Source organism: Marmota flaviventris, chromosome 2, assembly GCF_047511675.1.
Source record: "Marmota flaviventris isolate mMarFla1 chromosome 2, mMarFla1.hap1, whole genome shotgun sequence".
NCBI lineage: Eukaryota > Metazoa > Chordata > Mammalia > Rodentia > Sciuridae > Marmota > Marmota flaviventris.
Window position 1 is genome coordinate 37,895,593 of NC_092499.1, and position 26,439 is coordinate 37,922,031.

Here is a 26,439-nt window from a genome sequence, read left to right on the forward strand (position 1 = left end):
GGCTTGAGGCTGAGAGTTGAGGAGCTGTCCTGAATGAAGCTTGAATTAAAGGTAAAGTGTGAGTCTGTGTTTTATTTGGTATCCTAGGAATTTCACTCTAACGACCTTTAGTTTAGTCACCCTTGCTGGTCGGGGATGGCAGTCTAGTAAAGTCTGATTCCTTCTACCATCTTTCCTATTTGCTTCCCACTTCTTTCACATCATTCCCCCTTTTCTAATCTGAAGTACTTATATTCTTCCTTGACCATAGCTGTCCCCACCCACTTTGTTTGTGAAATTAGCATCTGCATATCAAAGAAAATATTTGGCCTTTGATTTTTTGAGATTAGCTTATTTCTTTTACCATGATAACTTCCAGTTCCATCCAATACTGGTAAATGCCACAATTTTGTTCTTTTTTTATGGCTGAGTAATATTTCATTGTGTTTATGTACTACAGATTCTTTATCCATTCATCTGTTGAAGGGCACCTAGATTGGTTCCATAGTTTAGCTATTGTAAATTGAGCAGCTGTTACTGAGCAGCTGCAGGAGGGCTGCATCGCTGTCACATCGCTGTCATATGCTGCTTTTCGTTCTTTTGTGTATAAACCAAGGGAGAGCTGGGTCTCATAGTGGATTCATTTCAAGTTTTCTGAGATATCTCCATACTGCTTTCCATAGTGGCTGCACCAATTTGTAATCCCACCAAGAATGCATGAGTGTACCATTTTCCCCACGTGCTTGCCAACACTTGTTATTGCTTGTATTCTTGATAATGGCTATTCTGACTGGAGTGAGATGAAATCTTAGAGTAGTTTTGATTTGCATTTCTCTAATTTCTAGAGATGATGAAAATGTTTTCATATATTTGTTGATCAATTATAATTCTTTTTCTGTAAAGTGTTCAGTCCCTTAGCCCATTTATTGATTTTTTTAAAAATTTGTTTTGAGTTCTTTATATATCCTGGAGATCAGTGCTCATCTGAGGTATGTGTGGTAAAGATTTTTCTCCCTCCTTCCCAGCACCGTCACCCTTGGGGCTGGAAGGGGCTGCTCTCTGATACACGAGAGAAGTCAACCAGGCAGGAGAGGGAGGTTGCTGGGCTTCAGGACTGATACTGACTCCCCATTCCGGCCCTCGGCTGCCTTGTCATGCTGCTCAAAGCAGAGATGGAAGCCCTGGGACTGGCTTGATTGCATGGGGAACAGGGGCAGATGCTGGAAAACATGCAAGTGTCTCAATTTAAAATGGTGAATTACTCCTCTGATGAAGATCTCCAAGAGCTTTGTCCTGTGTGTGGAGATAAAGTGTCTGGGTACCATTGCAGGCTTCTCACTTGTGAGAGTTGCAAGGATTTTTAAGCGAACAGTCCAAAATAATAAAAGGTACATATGTATAGAAAACCAGAACTGCCAAATTGACAAAACACAGAGAAAACGTCCTTGCTGTGGATTTCAAAAATGTCTAAGTGTTGGAATGAAGCTAGAAGCGGTAAGGGCTGATCGAATGTGTGGAGGAAGGAATAAGTTTGGACCAATGTACAAGAGAGACAGGGCCCTGAAGCAACAGAAAAAAGCCTTCATCCAAGCCAAAGGAGTTCAACTGGAAGTCATGTCTCAGATGATCCAAGCGATGCCCTCTGACCTGACCATCTCTTCTGCCATTCAGAACATCCATTCTGACTCCAAAGGCCTACCTCTGAACCATGCTGCCTTGCCTCCTACAGACTATGACAGAAGTCCCTTTGTAACATCTCCCATTAGCATGACAATGCCACCTCATGGCAGCCTGCAAGGCTACCAAGCATATGGCCACCTTTCTAGCCGGGCCATCAAGTCTGAATACCCAGACCTGTACACCAGCTTACCTGAGTCAATAATGGGCTATTCCTATATGGATAGATACCAGACAAGCTCCCCAGCAAGCACTCCACATCTGATACTGGAAACTTTGAAGTGTGAGCCTGATGAGCCTCAAGTTCAAGCCCAAATCATGACCTATTTGCAGCAAGAGAAGGCTAACCGAAAGCAAGCACGAAAAGCTGAGCACATTTGGGCTGGTGTGCAAAATGGCAGATCAAACCCTCTTCTCCATTGTTGAGTGGGCCAGGAGTAGTATCTTTGTCAGAGAATTTAAGATTGATGACCAAATGAAGGAAGCTGCTTCAGAATTGCTGGAGTAAGCTCTTAATCCTCGACCACATTTACCGACAAATGGTGCATGGAAAGGAAGGATCCATTTTCCTGGTTACTGGGCAACAAGTGGACTATTCTATAATCGCATCACAAGCTGGGGCCACCCTCAACAACCTCATGAGTCATGCACAGGACCTAGTGGCAAAACTTCGCTCCCTACAGTTTGATCAGTGAGAGTTTGTGTATCTGAAATTCTTGGTGCTCTTTAGTTTGGATGTCAAAAACCTTGAGAACTTCCAGCTGGTAAAAGGTGTTCAGGAACAAGTCAACTCCGCCCTGCTGTACTACACCATGTGCAACTACCCCCATCAAACAGAGAAGTTTGGGCAGCTACTTCTGCGACCACCTGAAATCTGGGCGATCACCATGCAGGCTAAGGAATACCTCTACTATAAGCACCTGAACGGGATGTGCCCTACAATAACCTTCTCATAGAAATGTTGCATGCAAAAAGAGCCTAAGTTATCACACCTAGGAGTTCTGCTTCCTGAACACAAAGAGATTTGAGGGGTGGGGGAAAGAATAGGAAGAGAAAAAAAAAATACTCTGAACTGCTCCAAGCAAGACAAATTAAAAAACTTGGTTAAAAATACTGAATTTAAAAAGGCATAATAATCAAATACTTAATAGCAAATAAATGATGTATCAGGGTATTTTTATTGCAAACTGTGAATCAAAGCTTCATGTCCCCAAAGGATTCATGTGAAAGACATTGTAACAGAGTGGATTGAACTCAAGATGGATTCTAAAACTATGTCAGAATAAAAATGGGCAGACCAATTCTTGTATATTTAAACTGATCTCCACTATGAAGAAATTTAGGAACTAATGTGTGTTATTAATTAGGCTTATACAGTGGGGAATTGAGCTTACAGAATTCCTCCCTGTTGAAGCTGAACTGAAACAATTCTCAAGAATGCATCAGCTGAAACTGAAACAGCCCCTCTCTCTTCCTTGGAAGGCCTCGCACCTTCTGCCCTGTGATCACCAAGTCTGTACAAAGGGATCTATGCTCAGCCACGCCCAGTAGTAGCTCTACTAAATCATGAATTCCAAATGTCTATGTCTTAGACCTGCAAACAGCTAATAAGAACAGTCTATAAATATATCAGCTTGCGATTTTAAATATGTTCTCAAGTTTGTTTTGTCATGTGTTCATGTTTTTAAAAAGAGCAGGCAGTATCCCTCTTCTATCTTATATAAGCATTCATGAATATTAAGGGAAATGACTACAATTTTTTAAAGCAAATGCTCCATAGCTAAAGCAAGTTAGATCTTATTTCTGCTACTGAAATTTGCTGAAATTTCACATTTGCTGAAATGTGGCTTTGGCACTGTTGGACTTCATAAGAATTTCTGGCTGAAAGGCTTGTTAGGCCATATCCATCCTTTTAATCATAAATGTTTGTAGTTCATTAAAAAATACAGCATTAATCTTTTGCTGGAATGTCAAATAGTCACAGTCTGAAGTAGTTGAAAATAAAAACTGAAGTATGTCAAGCTATGGAAAATGAAAAGGAAGGAGAAGCGGATAGATTGATTGACACAAGGTTCATTCTAGTTGCCACTGAGCATTCCCTATCTTGAGATGGGAATGGTAATTTTTGAATCCAGCCTGGAAAAATACTACAGTCATTTAAACCTTCCTCAAAGGGGAAAGGAAGAGAGTGATACTGACCTTTCTAAGTCATAGACCAAAGTCTGCTGTAGAACAAATATTGGAGGACAAAGAATTGCAAACAAACTCTCCAAACAATGCCGTCGGTAATATTAACATGCGATGCCTCAAAGTCTTGCCTTATTGCACAATTCTGAAAGTAACTGTGCAGATGTGGATCAACTTTAAAATAAAGTATTACTACTTTAAAGTCAGATAAAATATAGTGTTTACATTCTTTAGGTCCTTTAGGTTGGGGGGGGATCATGATATTGCAGGATAACAGAAATAGTAATTTCTTTAATGTTATTTTTCTGATTCCTAACTATTTTTAACAGTACTTAATTATTGTATGTTGTGAGACACTAAAATCAAAAACGGGAATCTTATTTAGACTTTAACTTTTTTGAGATTATGGGCAGCACAATCACTTGTAGAAACTGTAAAAAAAAAGTATCTCCTAGTCTTTTAATTTTTTTTCATAAATGTTTCTGGCTTTTGAATAGTTTATATTGTATATCGTAGTTTCAACTGTAGACAATCATGATGCTAATTTATTGTTCTCGGTTTCACCTTTGTATAAGATATAGCCAAGACTGAAGAAACCAAATACATGTGTTTACTGTAGCATGTCTTCAAGTTAGTGGGACATAGGTCAGGGACATAGAAGGGTCTTAATGAATTAAAATCATCCACTTGATTAATGTCTGTAAATCTTTCTAATTCTCACTGTAGTTATTTAATATCTATTATAAATTATGTGATCTGTAACTTCCTCTGTTTTCAAGTAAATTTAACAAGGTGGAATCTTACCCGGTTTTCCTTTCAAGAATTGTAAGTCATATACCAAAGATATTAGTTATTACTTCAGCGTGTAAAAAGATAATTATTTTATTACTTTTATTAATCACTTCTAATGCCCACCCACCCAAAGGGTACGGGCTAGCAAAGACCAGCCTTGACTTGTGCCGTGTCTGTCACCTGTGTTATCTTCATGGCCCAAAGAGCAGTGAAGAATCGCTGGTCAGAGCTCACAGCCAAAGCACCCCAGAGCTCGGCAGCATCACTGCTACCCCCATTAAAAACCAAGTCAATTAGAAGACACATGGAGGGGAACAGTGATGTGGACAGTCAAGAAGTCGGTTCCATCCCATGTGTGTGACATGAGCAGAGGTGATCATGAGATCAGGAGAGCTGTAAGGAGGGTCTTTAACATTACAAAAATGTCAAATACAGCCAGGAGCGGTGGTGCACGCCTGTAATCCCAGCGGCTCAGGAGGCTGAGGCAGGAGGATTGCAAGTTCAAAGCCAGCCTCAGCCACTTAGCAAGGCCCTAAACAACTCAAAGAGACCCTATCTCTAAATAAAATACAAAATAGGGCTGGGGATGTGGCTCAGTGGTCCAGTGCCCTTGAGTTTAATCCATATTCAAAAGTACATAAAAAAGGTAATACACTATGATGAAGTGGGTTTCATTGCAGGGTGCAAGGTTGGTTCAACATATGAAAATCAATAAATGTAATTCACCACTTAAACAGAATTAAGACAAGAGTGACATGATCATCTGAATAGATGCCAAAAAGGCCTTTGATAAAATCCATTCATGTTAAAAGTGATGGAGAAACTAGGAGTAGAAGGAACTTACCTCAAATCATAAAGGCCATATAAAAATATATGAAAACTGTGCATCATCTGTAACAATCAGGGAAATCAAATGAAAACTATGCTACAGTTTTAGGGTATTTTGGATTTGGAAAGAAGCCCAAAGCCAACATCATCCTCATGTTGAATGGAGAAAAACTAAAAGCATTTTCTTTGAAATTAGGAATAAGGCAAATTTATCTACTCTACCACTCCTATTCAATATAAAACTTGAAACATTAGCCGTGATGATCAGACATGAAAAATAAATTAAAGGATAGAATTCAGAAAGAAAGAAGTTGAAGTATCTCTGTTTGCCTACAATATGATCCTATATCTAGAAGACTCAATATACTGACAAGAAGATTTCTAGAGCATAGAAATGAATTTAGCAATGTAGCAGGATACAAGTTCAACACCCATAAATCATTAGCTTTCCTATACTCCAACAGTGATTCCGTTGAGGAAGAAATCATGAAAATAATCCCATTCATAATAACTTCAAAAAATTAATCTATCTAAGTAGGGAAAGAGCTTGGCACACAAATTATAGAACCCCAAAGAAAGGAATTGAAGGTGACCTTAAAAGATGAAAAAACATGCCATCTTCAATAGACAGAATCGATATTATCAAAATGGCCAAAATACCAAAAGCAATATACAGATGCATTTCAATCCTCATCAAAATATTAATGACTTTTACAATATTGAGGTATGTTCCTGTTATCCCTAGTTTTTCTAGAGTTTTGAACATAAAGGGATGCTGTACTTTGTCGAATGCTTTTTCCGCATCTATCGAGATGATCATATGGTTCTTATTTTTAAGTCTATTGATGTGGTGAATAACATTTATTGATTTCCGTATATTGAACCAGCCTTGCATCCCAGGGATGAATCCTACTTGATCATGGTGCACAATTTTTTTGATATGTTTTTGTATCTGAGTGGCCAGAATTTTATTGAGGATTTTTGCATCTAGGTTCATTAGAGATATTGGTCTGTAGTTTTCTTTCTTTGAAGTGTCTTTGTCTGGTTTAGGTATCAGGGTGATGTTGGCCTCGTAGAATGAATTTGGAAGTTCTCCCTCTTTTTCTATTTCCCGAAGTAGCTTGAAAAGTATTGGTATTAGTTCCTCTTTAAAGGTTTTGTAAAACTCTGCTGTATACCCATCCGGTCCTGGGCTTTTCTTAGTTGGTAGTCTTTTGATGGTTTCTTCTATTTCCTCAATTGATATTGGTCTGTTTAGGTTGTCTATATCCTCCTGACTCAATCTGGGCAGATCATATGACTTAAGAAATTTATCTATGCCTTCACTATCTTCTAATTTATTGGAGTATAAGGATTCAAAATAATTTTTGATTATCTTCTGTATTTCTGAAGTGTCTGTTGTGATATTGCCTCTTTCATCCCGTATGTTAGTGATTTGAGTTCTCTCTCTTCTTCTCTTCGCTAGCATGGCTAAGGGTCTGTCGATTTTGTTTATTTTTTCAAAGAACCAACTTTTAGTTTTGTCAATTTTTTCAATTGTTTCTTTTGTTTCGATTTCATTAATTAAAAAATGACAAAATCATAGAATTTACAGGGAAATGGATGGCATTAGAGCAGATTATGCTAAGTGAAGCTAGCCAATCCCTAAAAAACAAATGCCAAATGTCTTCTTTGATATAAGGAGAGTAACTAAGAACAGAGTAGGGTCGAAGAGCATGAGAAGAAGATTAACATTAAACAGGGATGAGAGGTGGGAGGGAAAGGGAGAGAGAAGGGAAAATGCATGGAAATGGAAGGAGACCCTCAGAGTTATACAAAAGTACATACAAGAGGAAGTGAGGGGAAGGGGTAAAATAATACAAGGGGGACAAACGAATGTCAGTAGAGGGGGCAGAGAGAGAAGAGGGGAGGGGAGGGGAGGGGAGGGGGGATAGTAGAGGATAGGAAAGGCAGCAGAATACAACAGACACTAGTATGGCAATATGTAAATCAATGGATGTGTAACTGATGTGATTCTGCAATCTGTATATGGGGTAAAAATGGGAGCTCATAACCCACTTGAATCAAATTGTGAAATATGATATATCAAGTACTATGTAATGTTTTGAACAGCCAACAATAAAAAATTTAAAAAAAATCATAAAAAAAAATATTAATGACATTCTTCACAGAATTAGAAAAACAATTCTTAAATTTAACTGGAAGAATCAGAGACCCAGAATAGCCAAAGCAATACTAAGCAAGAAAAGTGAAGCATGAGACCTCACAATACCTGATCTGTAATTACATCTAAAACGGTAGTAACAAAACCAGCATGGTATTAGCATCAAAATAGACATGAAGAAAAATGGAACAGAATAGAAGACCCAGAGAGATATTCACATATCCATAGCTGTCTGATATTGACAAAGGCACCTCTTAGAGATAAGACAGCCTGTTAAAACAAATGGTGCTGGGGCAACTGGATAGCTATCTGTAGAAAAATGAAATTAGATTTTCTCTCACACCATGCACAAAGCTCAGATTGAAATGGATCAAAGACTAGGAATTAGACCAGAAACTGTACAACTGCTGGAAGAAAACATAGGTTCAATACTCCAGCAGGTAGTTGCTGGTACCAACTTCCTTAATGAGACCCCCAGTGAATAAGAAAACAAACAAACAAACAAAAAACAAACACCAAGTTTCAATAAGCGGGATGCCATCAAACTGAAAAGCTTCTGTACAGCATGGGAAATGATTAAGAGTGTGAATAGTTTGCTCACAGAACAGGAGAAAATTCTGGCCTGCTAATCCTCCAATAGGGGATTAATATTTAGAATATACAAAGAACTCAAAGCCTTAACACAAAACACCCCCACCCCCACAACATAGCCAATTAATAAATGAACAAAAGAACAAAACAGAAGTTTCTCAAAAAAAAAAAAAAAAAAAAAAAGAAAGAAAGAAAAGAAAAGAAAGAAATTAACACAAATGGACAAGATATATATGAAAAAATGTTCTGGGCTGGGACTGTGGCTCAGTGGTAGAGTGCTCGCCTAGCACGGGCGGAACCCGGGTTCGATCCTCAGCACCACATACAAATAAAAGCATTGTGTTCTGTCCATCTACACCTAAAAAATAAATGTTAAAAAAGGGTTCACCATTTGTAGACTCAGGGAAATCAAATCAAAACTAACCTATGATTTCATCTAACTCTAGTCAGATTGGCAACGATCAAGAATATGAACAATAATAAATGTTGGCAATATTGTGGCCAGTAAAGGAACACTTGTATATTGTTGTTGGTATGGCAGACCAGTACAAGCACTCTGGAAAGCAGTATGGTGACCTCAAGGAACTAGGGATAGAACCACCATATGATCCAGCTATCTCACTTCTTGCTATTTTCCCAAAGGAAAGATGGACATACTATAGCAATACGACCACCTCAATGGTTTTTGCAGCACAATGCACAATAGCCAAATTATGGGATCAACCCAGGTGCCTGTCAGTAGATGAATGGATTAAGAAATTATGGTATATATTTATTCAGTGAAATTTGACTCACCCATAAAAAGAATGACATTATGGCCAGTAAATGGATGGAAATGGAGAATATCATGCTTATAAGCCAAACTCTGAAATCCATATGTTGAATGTTTTCTGTCTTATGCCAAAAACTAGAGTAACATTAAGGAAAGTGGAGGGAAGAATAAATATTACAAATAATCAAGCAAATATAATTAATTATACCAATTAATAATCTGGTTAATTATGCTGATTATAATTAATTAGTAGATATACTAAAGGAAGTCAAGTAGAACAAATGAAGGAGAATGGGAGTGGAGAAGTTAGATGGGAGGGAAAAGCTGGGAGTGAAAAAGTTGGCATTATGAACTGAAATTGATTTTCAGGTATGTGTGAGCTTGTCAGATGAACCCACATACTATGTATAAAGCTGCAATAAAATATATTAAAAAAAGATTAGAGGAAGGTTACATTTTTTTAAGCACACGTAAGCCTGCCTATCTTGGTTCAATTGTGGGTGTGGCCAGGCCTTAGTAATAACTAGGGAAACTTTTTACACTGGCCCAGGCTTAAAGTCAGACTACAGACTTCAGGAAAATGTGGAATATGTTTAAAGTCTGAGTTTCTGTACAAGGGCCTTTTTCATGCCATAAAGTTAAATCAGGACAGGCCTGATCACACTCTAGTCCTCCTCACCATCTTCCTTGAGCCTCATGGGAGGCTCTTAAACACTGACAGGTAGACCGGTACACTTACAGGACTAGAAAGTCTCTATTTCCTCTAAACCCCATAATCAGCAGTTCTTAGGTCTTCTGTGATAATGCTCTCAAAAGTGTACCATGTAACACCAAGACAATTCAAATGAGTTTTATTATCTTGACAAGAAGATGACTCTGATTCTTGTGGCCTTAAAACCCAGATCCAGATGAGAAAAGCCACTCAAGCAAAGTGACATGCAAATCAGATAAACCACATGGATTCCATGATGACTGCTGTTTTGCAGGGACCCTACTGCCTGGCACACAGTATTTGCCCAATGAACATTGCTGTATTGGTTGATGGCAGATGTTGCTTCCTTCCTGCTACAGAGGCAGGCAGTCTCACATAGATGGGCATTTTGGTCCAGGGTACCAATCAGTGAATTCTGTCCCAGAGGCCAGGCTGTCAGTGGTGCCCAAATGGAAGAGCCTGCAAGAGTTCAGGCTGTTGAGTGTGACCTGTATTTGTTGGGCTCTGAGCTCAGGAGCAAAACTCTGCATGAGGAGGACTGATGTGGGCTTGACCCAAGTGAAAGCTCTGGACTAGGGTTTTGAGGTCATTCCCTGCTTCCTGGTCCTTCATGAATGGGGCATAAGATAAGCTAGGGCTCAAGATCCATCAAGGATGAGAATCTTGATGAACACAGGATAGAAAGTTTGCTCCCATCCTCACAGGTTTCCAGGGAACCTGGACATGGGAGGTGGAAAGAAGCTGGCTCAGACTAAGATGGAAGATCATTTGGGGTTGTGGGAGGATGGGCTGACGGGAGAACAGACACTGCACTGGCTCTGGCCCTAAGACAGGGCCGTGACAGCCACTTAAGAAGCATTTGAGGGCACTGAAAATTCTTCCTGAAAGTCTTCATGCTTCCAAGCTGCCAGTTGTGCTGATTTGGAGAGGGAGCCCTGCATGAACCACACCTTTCCAAAAGCCACATATCCCATTTCCACTAGGTGGGAAATATAATTCCCTTTACAAATCTGGGGTCTTTTATGTTTTCACAGTAGCACAGAATCAAGGTGGAGTCAGGGTGTAGGTACAGAATGAGGTAAGATGGCACTGTAGGAATGAGTTTTGTCTAGAGAGGGTCCTTATTCCCGGGTAGCTTAAACTCAACCTGTGGCAGGGAGCTGGCATTGGCACAGGTCATTTGGAGCTACTATCAACAAAGCATGGTTTCATATTCTAGAGGTGGAAGGTGGAGTGTGCCTGAGGGGAAGCTTGTAAGGAATCATAAATGTAAACAGATCCTGCTGGACATGCAATCAGAACCTTACAAAATGTTATGCTGGTGAAGAAAGGAGGAATCTAGCACTTCTGTTCTAGAGATGAAAGTTTATTAAGCACCTGGAAGTGTCCCCTCTACTCCTCTACCCAGTGTACTTTGGGCCTGTGTACAAGAGAAGATGAAGATCAATTCAGGAGGCCTCTCAGTCTTGTCCCTGGAGTTTGAAGGATTTCATTGTTTTTTCAATCCAGCGCTGAAAGCTTGAGATCCTGGTGTAGATACTTGGAGGTGTCCCTTTCTCTTTCCCAAAGGACACAATGCCCTGGGCCACGTTTTTACACACTAGAGGACCCCTAGAGTCTCCCTGTGGGTAGAGAAATCAACCCTGAGCTGGCTTGCTCCAATTCTCACACCATCCCCTTCCCATAGGTGGTTGGAACTGTTAGAGGGTTGTGTTTGTGAATTCACAAACAGGGCAGTCCTTGTTCCCTCATTCAGTCCGGGGGGCTCCAGCCTGACTGTGACTATTCCCTCCAGTTGACTGATGCCTCTCTTTCTCCAGTAAGTCTCTGTCTATGAAGTGACCAATGGGCATTTAGTCTCCACTGACCCTCAGGACCAGAGACTGAATTGATGAAAGGCAATTTGAGGAGAAACAGGGGCATGAGTATTTCCCTTTGCCCTGTTTCTCCTCAAACTGCTGTGCCCAAGGCGGGGAATAGCCAAAGCAGGTGAACTCACCTGAAAAGAATTCTTCTTCTCTTTTGGGTTCCCCACACAAATCTGGATGGTGGAGTTGTATGGTTTTGTGTAACGAGAGGGACATTCCTTGTCTTTCTGGATTTCAAGCTGTACCTCATGCAGTTTTGTTGTGGATATGTTTTGGCCAATGAGTCCCCAACCGGCCAGAGTACACACCATCCCTGGTGTAACCTGGGATTTTCCTGAGGGTAACTTGAGGAGGCTCACCTCAGCAGTCAGCTTGGCCTTCTTTTCCAACTAAAGGCAGATAAAGGGAATTCAGATCAACCAACAGCCCACAAAACTCCAGTCATGGGGTTGCCTTCTTCATGGCACTGGGACAAGTGAAGCCTTCATTTTAGGAAGGATGGTTGGACAGAAGGACAGCAGATTTAATCCTCCAGGATTGAAGTGTGCAAGACCCATTGGAATGGCATTCCTCACCTGCAGTAACATGATGTCATTGAAATAGTTGCTGTTGTAATCTGGGTGGGGGAAGGCTTTTTTTACAGGGATGATCTGCTGGGTCCTCTCATTGTCTTTGATGTTGTGGGCCCCCAGGATGACAGTGATGGATCTGCTCCTAGAGCAGACAGGGAGGTAGAGTCACAGGGGATACAGCTCAGGATCCCTGAAGGAAAATGGTTACTCAGGGCAGGGCAGGGTGGAGTTGGGAGGACGTGTAGGGGAACAGGACTCTGGGCTGAGTGTCTCTGGCAGCCAGGGCTGGTGCAGTTCCTGGAGCAGATGGAGTGTGCTCAGTCATGCACAGAGCTCAGGTGTCTCCAGGTGAGACTCTGAGATTCTCACATGTGCACTCTGGGCTCTTGGGAAAAACCTGCCTCCTTCCATCCAGCCTTGATCCACATTCTCCTTTTGTATAACAAGCCACTTGCACTGACCTGCTCCTCTCTCCCCATAGCTTACCTGCCCTCCACAGAGTCTTGTCTTCAGGCCCAAAGGAGAGGATTCCCTGTGGGGTTTTCTTTAGATGTGTGAACTCACCTTCTCCAGCAGTGGGCTGCTGTCATGACAAAGTCCTCACGTACAAGGAAACCCCCACATCGTTTTGTTTTAGTTGGAGTCTTGATCCAAAGAAATGCCATGTAGGGATGAGAATGAGGCACGGCTTCACGGCCCCCGATGATTTTCCCTGAAAGAAAGGTTCTGTCCTGCCCTTGATGCTCATGGAGCCAAAGGCTGAAGAGAGGAGACTGGGATCAACTCCAGGGAGGGAAGGATTGAGTGTGGTGGTGTTACCATTTAGGGTTGTGGGGTTCATTGTCCTTGTTCAGCAAAGAATTGATGAATAGGATATAGAGAAAGCAAGCAAGCAGCAGGTTTATTGCCAAAGGGACAGAAAAATGGTTCTGAATAGAAGGGTCCCCAGAACTGATATCAAGTGGGGGAAGTTTTGGTTTGTTCTTTTTATGGTCTCTGGAATTTCCTCCTTTCTTTATCTTATCCCTGTTCACCCTCTACTCACTATTATTGATTGGTGCCTGTCTGTGCATACTTCTGTTTTACTTATTCTATTGGATCCCCCACTTAGGAGCACAAACAGAGAAGTCTCTGTCTGATTGGATGCCTGGCTTGTGTCCTCAACCACTTTCATCAAGCAGGAAGTTGACCTCACCAGAAGACCCTCTCCATGCTCCTTTGTTCTGGCCCTGCCCCTGGTCTGCTCACGTGCCATGTAGCCCTGGCTGCTCAAGCCCTTATACATGTCCCTAGGGGCAGGGTCTAAGTAGCCAGCAGCAGCAAACATGGGCCCTGAGTGTTTGCCAGGCAGCATTCCTGGATTGAAGAGTGACCCACAAGACTCAGATACTCCCTCTGGTGAAGAGCAGGGAAGTCCTTGCTCTGTAATTCCTGCTTCAGGATTTGACTGACAGGATTTGAGTTGACTGACAGGATTTGAGTTTGGAACAAGCAGCAAAGTCCCTAAAGATCCTGGTCAGTCCTTTGTCTGAAGTGTCCCAGTCTTCTTTCCTCTCTTGTTTCCCCCTTAGTTCCCACTGAGTTCCTACTGGTTCTGCACATAAAGTCAGGATGCTGAGTCGTGTTTGATGTTTGTCTGCTGGAGGCAGACACCAAGTAGGTGCCCAGTAAATGTCTTGGCTGTGTGAGGGAATGGCTCCTGATTAGCCTGTGGCTGAGGGCTAGAGGGGAGTGCTAGTGAGATTGTGAGCATCAGGGATGATGGGGTCTGGCAAAGCCATTGCACCCACTTGTAACCGAAAAAAAGACCTAAAAGAAACTGAGGCTGAACCAAGGCACATGTAACTGTTAAGGAGACAAAGATGCCAAGGATTCTGAGGTCAAATGGTTTCCAGGTTTTTTCCTGTGCACCGTGAGAATGACAAACCTTGTAGAAGCAGATGGACATTGTTAGAATATTACTGGGCTTTACCTTGATCACAGAAGCCAGCCCTTTTCTCTAAGCTGCCCTTATTCATTCTTTCCTGTTTGTAAATATACTTTCAAATGTCTTTGTGGTAGGACCTGCTTTCCAGATGGAAAGGGTAGAGCTAGGGAAGGGATAATTGCCAATTGGCTCTCATGGAGACCAGCCTTCTAACCTGCTCCTTCCTTGTGCTCCCATCCCCATGAGGCCCGCCAGTCTTTGGGTGAGGTTTACCTTGCTCTTCAGAAAGTTGCTGGAGGTGCACCTGAGTCAGGATGGTGGGGTGCAGCGTCTGAGCAGGGCTGAGCTTGGGGCTGGGCTTCAGTTGTTGGGGATAGTCACTCACCTGCCTCTGTCCTTCGGCACAGAAGAAAGACCAACAAGAGCAGGAGTGGCTTCATCTTCCCAGGAAGGCCTCTCTGTTCAAAGAGGTTGGTGCGTCCTCCTGGTCTTTAAACTCCCAGTGTTCTCTTCTGGTGTGGTGGGGGCTTTTTCCTCTGAGATGATCTCACCCTTCCATCACTGTCTGATCAAGATCTGATGGTTGAGTAATAATTTGGCCAAGCCTAACCACCCATCACTCTTGATTTAGTGCTGACCACAAAAGCAAAAAACTGGAACCTGTGGTCAGAAGTTAGGGTTGCTAGAAGTGTTACATTGGCCATAGTGGGTCCTGGGACTCAGGAATCTGCATGTCATTGTGATAGATCCAGGAAAGTATTTATTTCCTTGGCTTTCATTGACCTTCAGGATGATCATTTGTTGAAACCCTTTCCTGTGTAAGAGTTGGATAAATGGAGATGAGCCTCTTTGGCTATGGCAGAGGATACAAAAATGTTAGTAAATAGAGAAGATGGAGAGGCTGTGGTTAGAGGGATGGGCAGAGTGGGGTGCGAGCAATGCTGAAGATGTTGTGCCTCAGTTGCCCAAGAGCTCAGTGGTTCAAAACCACAATGACAGGGTGAAAGCCAGCAATAGGTTGGTCTCAGCTGGATTGTGTCAGCAGGGAGCCTGGTAATCCCAAGATTTTTTCCTTTCTCGGGAGTTCTCTAAGGAGAATTTTTAGGGTCCATGGCCAAGAAAGCTGGAAAGCCATTATGAGAAGGGGTCCTATGTGATTTCTGAGAAGCTGTTCAGAAGACTCTTACCTCAGATATCCTCCCTGGTAGGATTCTTCACCTATAGCGACTTCAACCCTATTCTTGAAGATTCTCAACAGTATCCATTTCTGTGCTGCAATTGTCTTTCACTGATGTTCACTTATTTTGAATGCCCTTTCTCCTGGAAGTCAGTCCCAATCACCCAGAACCATAGGAATCCACTTATTTTACAGTTGATTAATTTCTCAAGGATTAAGACCTCTAGGCCAACAAAGACCAAGATTGTGGAGATAGACGCAAAATTGCTTGAGTGTGAGCCATTACATGTGATAGTCAAAGGGAAAACTGTTACCAACACCCCTTTGTTTCTGGAACCAGGTATTCTTCCTGTGGGGAAACACAAGCATACCTTTACTGCTGGCTTAAAGCCACTGCAGTATCCCAATCTCACAGGTGGTGGTCTGTCATCTGTCCTTGTTATCTTCCATGGACTCTTTCACAAGTTTATCAGTTTAGCTGCTTCTGAGTGATATGGCACATGAACCTACTTCAGCACTTCTCTTATGGTGAAATATGTTTGTTGGTAAAAAGCAGTGTTGGGTGAGAGACAGTACACCAAAGAAATCCTGTAAGTTCTGTAGCTGATCCAAGACTGGTGCTGGCAGCAGTATGGCGTTGGGCTGGGAAACAGAATTATACCAACACACAATCCCCAAACACATGAGCAGACCTTGTATTCCATTTGTTCTGTGTCCTACTGGGACCATGTTGCAGCTCTCTCCCTGGCTGTGCTGGGATTTGACTTCCAGTGGCCCTGGAGGAAAGGAGTGATGGGGAAGTGGGTCGTGGTGAGTCCAAGCATTTCCTGTCTTAGAGATTAACCCATTGAGTCCCAAGTTCAGTTCTGTGACTATTTCAATGAAAGCATCATGGGTGTATTAAAATAGGTTGTAAATAATAATCTGGAGCTTATATATATATGCTCCCTATGTATGTATGTGTATGTATATGTGTGTATTCAAATGCCCTAGAATTTACCTGTGGTTTACCATGAATGAATAGACTTCTAAAAACATGAAAAAGATTTCAAAGTTACTATAAGTGCTACATTTGTTGCTTAATTGTGTTCAGTTTCTGGGACTATGGGGAAAATGGGTGAGATAAAGAAAGGGGTTCCCCTCAAATGGGGAAGACTGGGGGTTCTTTCTCAGAGCAGGAAGAGGGGAAGGAGTCAGCCTGTTTAAGGTGCTAACCTGCCTCGGAGTCCATTCATTTGTGCCTCTGGGTGGTTTCAGCACAGAGACTTTCTCTCTAGCGAGGTTTCTGAGCAGAAAGCAACTCATCTCATGTTTGTAGATGCTGGGAAGCCATCCTAGGCTGTGTGTTAGAAGACATGTAAGGTCCCTTTCTGGCATGGTAGTGCGGGGAACTTCCAGGTCTATCCCACATTTTGTGATACCTTTGATCAGTCATTACCCTTGGACATTCCTTTCTTCTTTCTCTTCCCGAGGAGGGTAAAGGCCTACAACAATAGTTTTCAAAGTTATTGAAACCACAGAACCTTTTCCTCAAAGGAGATGTAACTCGTAAATTGGATATGTAGGCATATGACCAAGTCGCTTTTCTAAATACTATTTTTTGTTTGCTTTTCCTTCTGTGTTTTCCTTTTTTTTTTCCAGTGCAGGAGCCTGGTCCTAGCATGTCTTAGACGCAGGAATTTCTTTCAGCCCCAAGTGCAAAGCTGTGTGACATCCATTGCTCTTTCCTTATAGAAGATCATTATGAGATTGTGTGGCAGCATGATTTGTACACAAAGAGATGGAAAAGGGCAAACTTTTGTGAGTTGCATAACTGAAGAGAGAGATTTTTCTCCATGTCTAAAAAGAATATAGTGCGGTGTGTGTTTGGGACAAGGGGGCATTAATCTAGAGCTAGAACTTGTGCTAAACTTCCAGTGCCCCATATTAATGAGCAGACCCTGATCCAGGGCTGCGGGGTTAGCCACACATAGGCATACCTTTATTTAACAAAAAGTTACACACCATATCCAAGAAGGAACTTCCCACCAAAGACATTCCCAGGTGGCACTGGGGACATGGATGGGAATAGTAACCATAATGGCCTGAATATTAGAGCCATGTTTCCATTTTCCCAGGCCCCAGGAGCCTCCCTGATTCATGTTGTTCTGTATGGTAGGGGTGCATTAATGACGGGGATTATGTTTCTGAGCAGTCCGACTGGATGTGTGTGTGTGTCTCCTTCAGTGTGAATCTGTACACTTGCGTTTATATCTGCTACTTTGAAAACAAATGAAAGTAAGGTTGCCCTGGTAATCTTCTTTCCTATTTGTTGCCCTCTCTCATAAAAAGGAAGCTCTGGTGAATGGTTCAGCAGCTTCACATCCACAAACCAAATGATGAAAGTCACTTCCAAATTTCATAGTCTTTGTCCTAGAGCATCATGCAATATCATATTCATATTGCCTTTAACTGGAAATAAAACGAAGATATGAATTCTGAATTCTAATGGATTTCTCACATAGGTCTATGCCTTATGGACTGATAGGGAGTTTGGAGCAGGAAAATTTGGAAAGTCTCCAACACTGTCCATTCCACTTGGGTCTGTTATTGTGTTAACGTATATCCCCAAGTTCTGGGCATTATGAAGTGCTCAATGAGTGTGATTGATGGAAAAAGCAGTGTTTCAGAGTCCTTCTGCAGAAAGACACTCTTTTCTGGAACTTTCACAACTGATAAAGCCTAGTTGATTAGCAGGGAGTCTCAGGCTGCAAGCCAGCTGTGACCAAGAGGAACAAGCTGAAAGAGGCTTAGGCTGCTGAGTGATCAGGTGGCCAGTGGACCCTGAGCACAAGGGAGGACATCAAGCTGAAAGTGAGAGGTTGCTTTAGCTGTGCCCAAGTGAAAGAAGGACCAAGTGTTCTGGAGAGAGATCCTGCCAGCCAGGTCCTCCATGAACCCTGCAAGATGCCAGCACTGCCCTGGTTCTTATGATGTCCCCTCTCTGCCAGGGCATGAGCTGGGCTGGCACCCCAATGGAAAGGCCTGATGGAACCTAGGATCTGGGAGTCCTAGGTGGAGGGATTTGAGTGAGGGAACAGCCCAGATCAGTGTGGCCTGGAGTGGAGTTGATAGAATATGAGCAGGGATGGAGAAGAATGGGCAGCCATGAAGTTGGAGGTCAAGGTGGACCCTGAACTCAGAGGAGGGCAGGGAAGGAATGTAATTACATGTGAGAATGAGGGGCTATTTAAGGACTGTCCCTCTTAAGGATAAACCTGGGGAAGAGAAATATTCTGTTTAGGAGGGCCCTTCCTGTGCCCAGGGTGTAGGACCATGTCTTTGAGCAGTGACCTTAGCTGTGCCTACCTGACCTCCAGGACCCATGGTGCTCTCCCCTTCCTTTCTGTCCCCTCATACATGGAAGGAGGTAGAAAACTCACCATGAGACCCAGGACAAGAGCCATCCAAAATTTCTCCTGGTGGTGCCCAGCTCCAACACTGGCAGAAAGGCAAGCCCTAGAGATACTAGAGGGGTGGGAAGGAGCTGGGTCACAGCTTTGTGTGGGGTTTAGGCAGGTGTTGAGGGGAGAAAGAGGAGGGAAAATCAGAAAATAGCAGAACTGTGTCATTGGCTGCCTGGCACACAGACCCTGTGAATGAAGGCCAGTGAATAAAGAAGAAACCAGCCTTCCCACATGGCTAAGAGACATTTATTCAGTTCTGGGCACCTCCTCCAGGGTGATTCTAGACTCAGTTCTGGGAAAGGAGGTTAGTTACAGAGGTGGTTTAGTCTGTCTTCTGTTCTTGGTGGCTTTTCATGGTTTCCTTTAACCACTGTAGGAATCTGGAGACTTTGGTGTAGACGCCTGGAGGTGTCCCATTTTTTTTTCCATAAGAGACAATTCCTTGGGCCACACGGTTACAAACAAGAGGGCCTCCAGAGTCCCCCTGTGAAGAGAGAAGAGGGAGGACTGAGCCTGTATCCTCCTGGTTGGATCCTCCCTGCCATCTCAGGCTACCTCTCAGACAAGGACAACCTGTAAAGTCTGCGTTCAGAGGACTCTGCAGGACTCTAAGGGCCCTCAGCTGATATGTTCTGACTGTGGACATTGTTATTACTTCACCTCCCTCCCAGGGTCAGCCTCTGTCCTGCTCCCCAGGTTCTGGGATCGTCTCCCTTTGAAAGTGTGAGGGACCACTGTTGCATTGTTCAAGGTTGTGGAAGCAGGTGAGGAGCACAGACACCAGCATGAAGGATGAGCCCAGGGACCAGGGTGGGTGCCAGCACCGAGGAGCCACTTAGTGAGAGCAACTGCACACATAGGTGCACAGGTCTCTAATGCCTGTGAGCTGAGGCAGTGTGCAGCACTGCAAGCTCAGCTTTCAAGGCAGGCATCATTCAATGCAGGCCCTAGGTACTCCCAGCTGCACCCTTCTTCTCTTTCCAGGGAGAAATCACAGCCAACTGGGTGAAGGAGGCTCATGCTGCCTGGTCTCCAGGCCCAGATCTTCCCCCAAATATCTCTCTCCTCAGAGCCAAGAGAGACAGACACTCAATCTTACCTGAAAAGAAGCATTTTTCTTCTTTGGATCCCCCACACATGTCTCTATGTTACTATTGTAATTGCTGAAGTGGTTCTTGCACACATGGTCCTCCTGCAATGTCAGTTCCACTTCCTGCAGTGTGTTGGAGTATCTGCCATTTTGTGCCACTCTCCCCCAGCCAGCCACAAGGCACACCTTCCCAGGCTTCACCTTGTCCTTGCCCCTGGGCAGCTTGATAAGCTTCACAGCTGGATTCAACTTGGCTTTTTTCTCTAGCTATGGGGGAGAAGAAAAAGAGTCCAGTTCAGACAAGGGCCTCTGGGCCTAGACACCATGATGGCCAGGATGGAAGTGAGTAAAGGGGCAGAGTCATGGTGGGAGGGTAGCACCTGTACTAGGGAGGGCAGAGGCAGCTGGGAGGGGGACATACCTGCAATAACATGATGTCATTGTAGAAGTAATGATCATCATAGTCTGGATGGGGGATGGTTCTTTTCACTGGGATGACCTGCTGGGTCTTCTCCTGCTTCTTAATGTTGTGTGCCCCCAGGGTGACGTTCATTGGCCTGCATAGAGAGTGCAGTGGTCATGGGTGATGTGGAGTCATAAAGAATACATCTAGGAGCTGTGAAGAGCAGGCTATAGCAGGGCCAGGGTAGAGCTGTAGCTGAGGAGGGGCAGAGAGGAGAGGAGACCTTGGGCTGAGTGACAGTGCCCTCTGCTTCTTAGCATTGAGGTAGTTTTCTGAGGCCATTGATATCTGAACCATAGGTTCTCAGGATTCAATCATGCCCAGGAAAACACATGCAATTTTTTTTAGTTTCCATTTCATGGCAAAGCATGCTCCTAGCTCTTTATATGGCAGGGTTGGCCACCCCGGTCTTTCTTATTCAGTAGTGCCTCTGGAGTCGGCCTGCCTACTCCTCATAAGACTTTTCCCACCCTCTTTTCCATCCCTGAAGTTATCTTGTGTACATATTCTCTCAGGGATCTGTGTGTCTACTGCGTACTGAATATGGAAAACAACAAACTGCAAAATTGTATGGCCTGGGAAATGAGAATGAGGATGGAGGCAATATATTGATCCCTTCCCAGTACATTCTTTCTCAGGGAGGAGATATTTATCAAGCATGGAATGGCAGGCTCTGGAAAGAGGGAAAACATTGATCCTTCTCAAAACAAATCCTAGCCCAGTCCCTCCATCTGGCCCAATAAAGATAAACCCTAAATACTGTCCACTGACCCAGAACCCTCCCCTTGGCCCAGGTAATAACAGATCTCAAATTCCTGAGTGCCCAAACTGATACGCTTATTAATTAAAATCACCTCTCAGGGTAACCTATATAAGCGTAAGCTCTCACTTTGGCCAGTAGCTCATTTTCTACCAGGAAAGTGTGTCCATCAGAGGTGTGACTCTGTTCCTGAATATAGGCTTTTGCTGATCTGTGAAGTTTGTGTCTAGCCCAGTCCTTTTGTGCTAACATTGAGAAGGAGTCAGGGATATCTCTGGAATGTCTCCAGGAGGGTCTGGGTTGTTTCCTGTTCCTCACCTCCCTAAGCAGTGAGCGGCCGTCAGCACAAAGTCTTCTCGTATCAGGAAGCCACCACAAGTGCGCAATGAATTCTGACTCAAGAACTGAAGATAAGCCATGTAGGGGCGGGAGTGGGGCTTGGCCTCATGTCCCCCGATGATCTCCCCTGAAGAAAAAGTCACCTCACTTGTGTGCACCCCGTGAATCCAGCAGATGGGCATCCGTTCCATGCCTCCAGAACTGTGGGGCATTTGGGAACCTTGGATGACCTGAGTCTGGGCAGGGGCTGAGGGATAGGGCCTCACCTTCCTTTTCTGAAAAAGGTAAAGAAAGCAGGTGTTGGTCTACAAATTTTTCTTCCTTACATAGGTGGAGTTGAGCATACATTTTTAGGGGCAATGAAATCCCAGAGGAGCCTTCTGTTTCCAGAAATTTCTGAGGCCCTCCTGAGTGCTGTGCTGCCTAGGACACTGGCTACTTGCTAATGGCCAGGATTTCAGTTCACTCTAGATGTTGTTCTGTCCTATTTTCTAGGCCTGACGTGTAGTCCATGGGATGCACAAAAGAATGGCTCCAGTTTGTCTCTGGATGAGGGTTGGTAGGGCAGTGCTGCTGGGGTTCTGGAAAGCAGAGAAGTTAGTGTCTGCCACAGTGGCTCCCACTAGAAAACAAGGAGTCACCAGAGGTCTAGGAAGAGAAACAGTTGGCGAAAGGGATGGAGTGGCTTGGGACTGAGAAAAGAAACTTTTCTGGGGACTGTGATTCCAGCATTTCTGGGGTCACCTGGGCTCTAGAATTCTCTGCTAAGCAGTTGGAAGGGGTGCACCTGTCTCACCCCAGACACAGGTGCCAGACCCACTTTGCCCCTTTCCAGGAGAATTGAACATTTCCTCCCTTCCACCCTCTGGGGTGCACTTGTAGCCAAGCCCCAATTTCCAGATGACCAGGATGAGGTCTAGGCAGGGGACTGAATCCACTGGCTCTTCTCCCAAACAGACTTCTGCCCCTTATGTTCCTGTTGCTAGCTTACCCAGTGTCTCTCTTAGGGTTCTGCAGTGGGGCTGGAACTGGGATTCAGAAGGCTCTGGGTAGAAGGCTGTATCAGGGGGTGTGCAGAAGGGATATAGGAGTTCTGTGCCCCCTGTGGGTTAGGGTTGGACCTCTGAGGGAGGGAATGGTCACTCACCTGCCCTTGCTTTGGGAGGCAGAAAGAAGGCCAACAGCAGCAGGCGCAAATGCATCTTCCTAGGAGGGCTTGTGGAGCTTCGTTCTTGATTTCTTTTAGTCCCCAGGGGCAGAAGAAGGTGGAGGGGCTCCTTGATCTTGTGTTTCTGTCTGTTTTTAAGGCAATTAATCATAGAGGGCTTTATATGAGAGCTCCCTACCCCCAATGCCTGGTCTGATGACGTCTTCTGAGTGGTTGTGTGAGAATCAGGCAGTGACCACATCAGTACCGGGTGCTGATGATTCAGAGTGCACCACCTGTTCCAGCTCAGAATGAGAACCCAAGAGCATAAGGTGGAGACTGTAGGATGTGGTGTTAGCCAGTGAAGCATTCTGGGTTCCCAGTGATACAACCATCCATGGCCTCCATGCCCCGCTGCTAAGCTCATTAGGGTAATTTCTGTAGCAGACATGCGTTTAGCAGATGTGCCTCCATCTCTTGTGCTAGGACCAGCATGTTGGAGATTTGTCTCCTTCCCTTGGAGAGCTGACCCTCTGGTAGAAAATGAGCAGGGCACAGTTTGGGGAGGGGAAGGTCATGACCGGAGTGATGGACAGGCAGTAACAAGGCACATCTACCACCCTCTAATCCTACCTGGCAAATCGTTCATCATCATGGCTTCTTCCCAGGGAGATTTTATACATCTCTCACTTAATTACCAAAACTCAGTGTGATAGAGTCCACCTCTCATCTCAATGTTTCAAGCAAAATTCTCACACTGAACATTCACTGGCCTAAATTAACAAGTTGCTGAGGCTCCAGGAGTTGAATCCTCTGATTGAGCTGAGCCAGGTCACTTCTACTTCTCAGTGCAGACTGGGGTAGGTCCCACCCAAACCACTTGAACTAAGGATGGGAGAGGGTTGATATTCTAAAGGATAGTCAGGTCACTAATACCATGTGACATGAGAAAGCATGCTGGGCAGCCAAAGGACAATAATCGTCCTTTTAATCTTTCCTATGTTTGGTCAGAGAGGCACGCTCTTGACAGAAGGCTCACAGTAGACACTGGTATGCTGATGTTCATACTACACTGGAAGTGAAGGATTGCTTCTAGCTGATCCCATGCTCAGGTCTTTTATAAGAACAACTAAATATGGTCCACCTTTGAAAGTATGGAGCTCACCTGGTGATGATCAGCATCACAAGGGCTTTTAAAGAGTCACAACACGGGAGCTCATTGCAATAGCAACAGGAGGTGGCTATGAAATTACTGCAGTGGATGAGGATGTGCTGCAGTTCATTCATGCAGTCAAGATTTAATGCAGCCTCTTCACTTTTTTTTTTTTTGCCTTTCTCTCCACTGAGTGGCATCGTGTATAATCTGAGTTTGTGTGTGTGAGTTTTGATAAGTTTTAACTTTTATAATAGATGCATGCACACTGAATGGTAGCAAATGGTAAAATAGAGTCTTACATACATATATTTTATGCATTTATGACATATCCTTTTAAAAATTTTTCTCAATATTCTAGGCTATGAGGTTCCTTTTACTTTTTCAAAATTTTCACAAATCCACCTGACTGCCAAATCCACATACAAGCTGACCTATCCAGTTCAAACCTGTGTTGTTCAAAAGTCAACTATGTCTCGAAATTGTTAGATTCTGGTGATTTAAGTTTTCATCTTTGTGTTCTCTGTATTTTACAATCTTTCTAGGCGAACATTAAGTTTCAAAATGAGTAATTCCAGTGTAGGCGTCCTCCTTATTAATAGCAAATCATCTACATTTATTAAAGTTTTGCTTTTAAAAGAAACTTAATGTACCCAACAGCAAGCATTTAAAAAATAAATTACTTGTCTAATTGTGGTTATTATGTGTCATTAAGAAAATATAGAAAATAGAAAGCAAAAGTAACACGTTTGCCTGTCTCCCACACAGATGTTTAAAGTTAAGCAGTGTATTGTTCTTGGGACAATACTGTACATGCAATGCAATTTCCTTTTATTCTCAACCCTACAGCTTAAACATCCTCTAAATGCTTTAAAAAATCTATTATTCTCAGGTACATGGGAGGCTGAGGCAGGAGAATTACAAGTATTGAGGACAACCTGGGCAACTTAGTGAGACTCTGTCTCAAAAGAAACAGGGCTAGAGATGTAGCTCAATGGTAGAATCTGTGCAAATGCAGGGCCCTGATTTCAATCCCTAGTACTGAAAGAAAACAAATCAGTTAATATTTCCATAGTTTCTTTTTCTTAGTTGTTAAAAATTAATATACATTTAATTCTTAATGTTGTAAGATTTATACAATAACTTAAGCAAATTAATTAAAATTAGCTGATTTCTTACCATGCATTGATAATTACCTTTAATGTCTTCTGTGATCTATCACATTTTTACTCATGTAATACCTTCATTTTTTAAATTAAAAAGAAATTATACTAAGCATTGTGTATGGCCTATTTAAAAACTATTTGGGATTGGTCCTGGAGGTATAGCTGAGTGGTAAAGTGCTTGCCTACCATGTGTGAAGCCCTGACTTTGATTCCCAGCACTGCAGAAAAATAAATAAATATTGAGGTAAAATTCATATAATATACAATTAATTGCTTCAACATGTACAATTTCAATCTGCACATTACAAGCAACAATGAATGTTGGCGAGGATGTGGGGAAAAAGGTACACTCATACATTACTGGTAGGACTGCAAAAAGGTACAACCATTATAGAAAGTGGTATGGAGATTCCTCAGAAAACTTAAAATGGAATCACCATTTGACCTGGCTATCCCCCTCCTTGGTTTATACCCAAAGGGCTTAAAATCAGAATACTACAGTGATGCAGCCACATCAGTGTTTATAGCAGCTCAACTAACAATAGCCAAAGTATGTAACCAACCTAAATGTCCTTCAAAGATGAATGGATAAAGAAAATGTGGTATACTTATCCAGTAGAATATTACTCAGCCTTCAAGAAGAATGAAATGATGGCATTTGCTGGTAAATGGGTGGAGCTGGAGAAAATCAAGCTAAGTGAAATAAGCCAATTCTAAAAGACCAAAACCAGAATGTTTTCTCTGATATGTAGATGATATTTCACAATAAGTGTGTATCAGGGGGAGCTAGGGAAAAACAGAGTTATTTTGTATAAGGCAGAGTGGAGTGCAGGGAGGGGGTAGGTATGGGGCTAGGAAGGATAGTAGAATGAACTAGACATTATTACCCTATGTGCATATAGGTCTACATGACCAGTGAGATTTTACATCATGTAAATCAGAAGATTGAGAAGTTATACTCCATTTATGTATTATGTGCATTCTGTTGTCACGTATAACTAATTAGAACAAAAAAGAAAAAAATGTGTACAATTTCAGTGACATTTCATGCATTCAAAATGTGCAAACACAACCTCTCTGTAATTCCAAGTTTTTCATCATCCCAGGACACTCTGTAGCCTGTCAGTCACTCTACTTTCCCCTTTATACTACCATCCCCCACACTGCCCCTGGCAACCACTATTCTTTCAGTCTTTATGGATTCACATATTCTGGATATTTCATAGAATTGGAATCATGTATGTATCTATTGGGCCTGGCTTCTTTCACTTAGAATAGTGTGCTGAGATCCATCTAAGCCACAGCATGTATTGGTATTTATTCTGTCCTATGACTATTGTGTTACACCACAATTTATTCATTCATCTCTTGATGAGCATTCATATTGTTTCTACATTCTGACTGTTATGGTTAATTCAGAGATAAACATTTGTTTACAAATTTCTGTTGCCCAATATGTTTTTCTTTCTTTCTCTTGGATACATATCTAGGAATGGAATTTTCTGGGTCATATGGTAATCCAATGTTGAACATTTTGAGGAACCAAAGCATTATCCACAGTAGCTTCACCATTTTACATTCCAACCCACAATGTATGAGGGTTCCTATTTCTCCACGTGCTTGCCAATA

The 26,439-nt window shown here is 42.9% G+C and overlaps 2 protein-coding genes and 1 pseudogene across 2 annotated transcripts; 1 reads left to right on the top strand and 2 right to left on the bottom strand.

Moving 5' to 3' along the window:
- The first annotated feature begins 1,052 nt into the window (after positions 1-1,052).
- Positions 1,053-2,638, top strand: LOC114082946 (nuclear receptor subfamily 5 group A member 2 pseudogene; annotated as a pseudogene).
- An 8,409-nt stretch (positions 2,639-11,047) lies between these two features.
- LOC114082947 (granzyme B-like) lies at positions 11,048-14,579 on the bottom strand. Its single transcript, XM_027924072.2, has 5 exons — positions 14,455-14,579; positions 12,707-12,854; positions 12,146-12,284; positions 11,702-11,959; positions 11,048-11,324 (listed from the first exon to the last, which is right to left on the bottom strand). The coding sequence occupies exons 1-5, from the start codon at positions 14,507-14,509 to the stop codon at positions 11,163-11,165; spliced, it is 762 nt and encodes a 253-aa protein (XP_027779873.2). The 5' UTR covers positions 14,510-14,579; the 3' UTR covers positions 11,048-11,162.
- Positions 14,580-18,922: 4,343 nt separating this feature from the next.
- Positions 18,923-22,680, bottom strand: LOC114080260 (granzyme B(G,H)-like). The gene is made up of 5 exons (XM_071607793.1): positions 22,492-22,680; positions 21,324-21,471; positions 20,204-20,339; positions 19,792-20,049; positions 18,923-19,176 (listed from the first exon to the last, which is right to left on the bottom strand). The coding sequence occupies exons 1-5, from the start codon at positions 22,661-22,663 to the stop codon at positions 19,015-19,017; spliced, it is 876 nt and encodes a 291-aa protein (XP_071463894.1). The 5' UTR covers positions 22,664-22,680; the 3' UTR covers positions 18,923-19,014.
- Between the last annotated feature and the right edge of the window lie 3,759 nt (positions 22,681-26,439).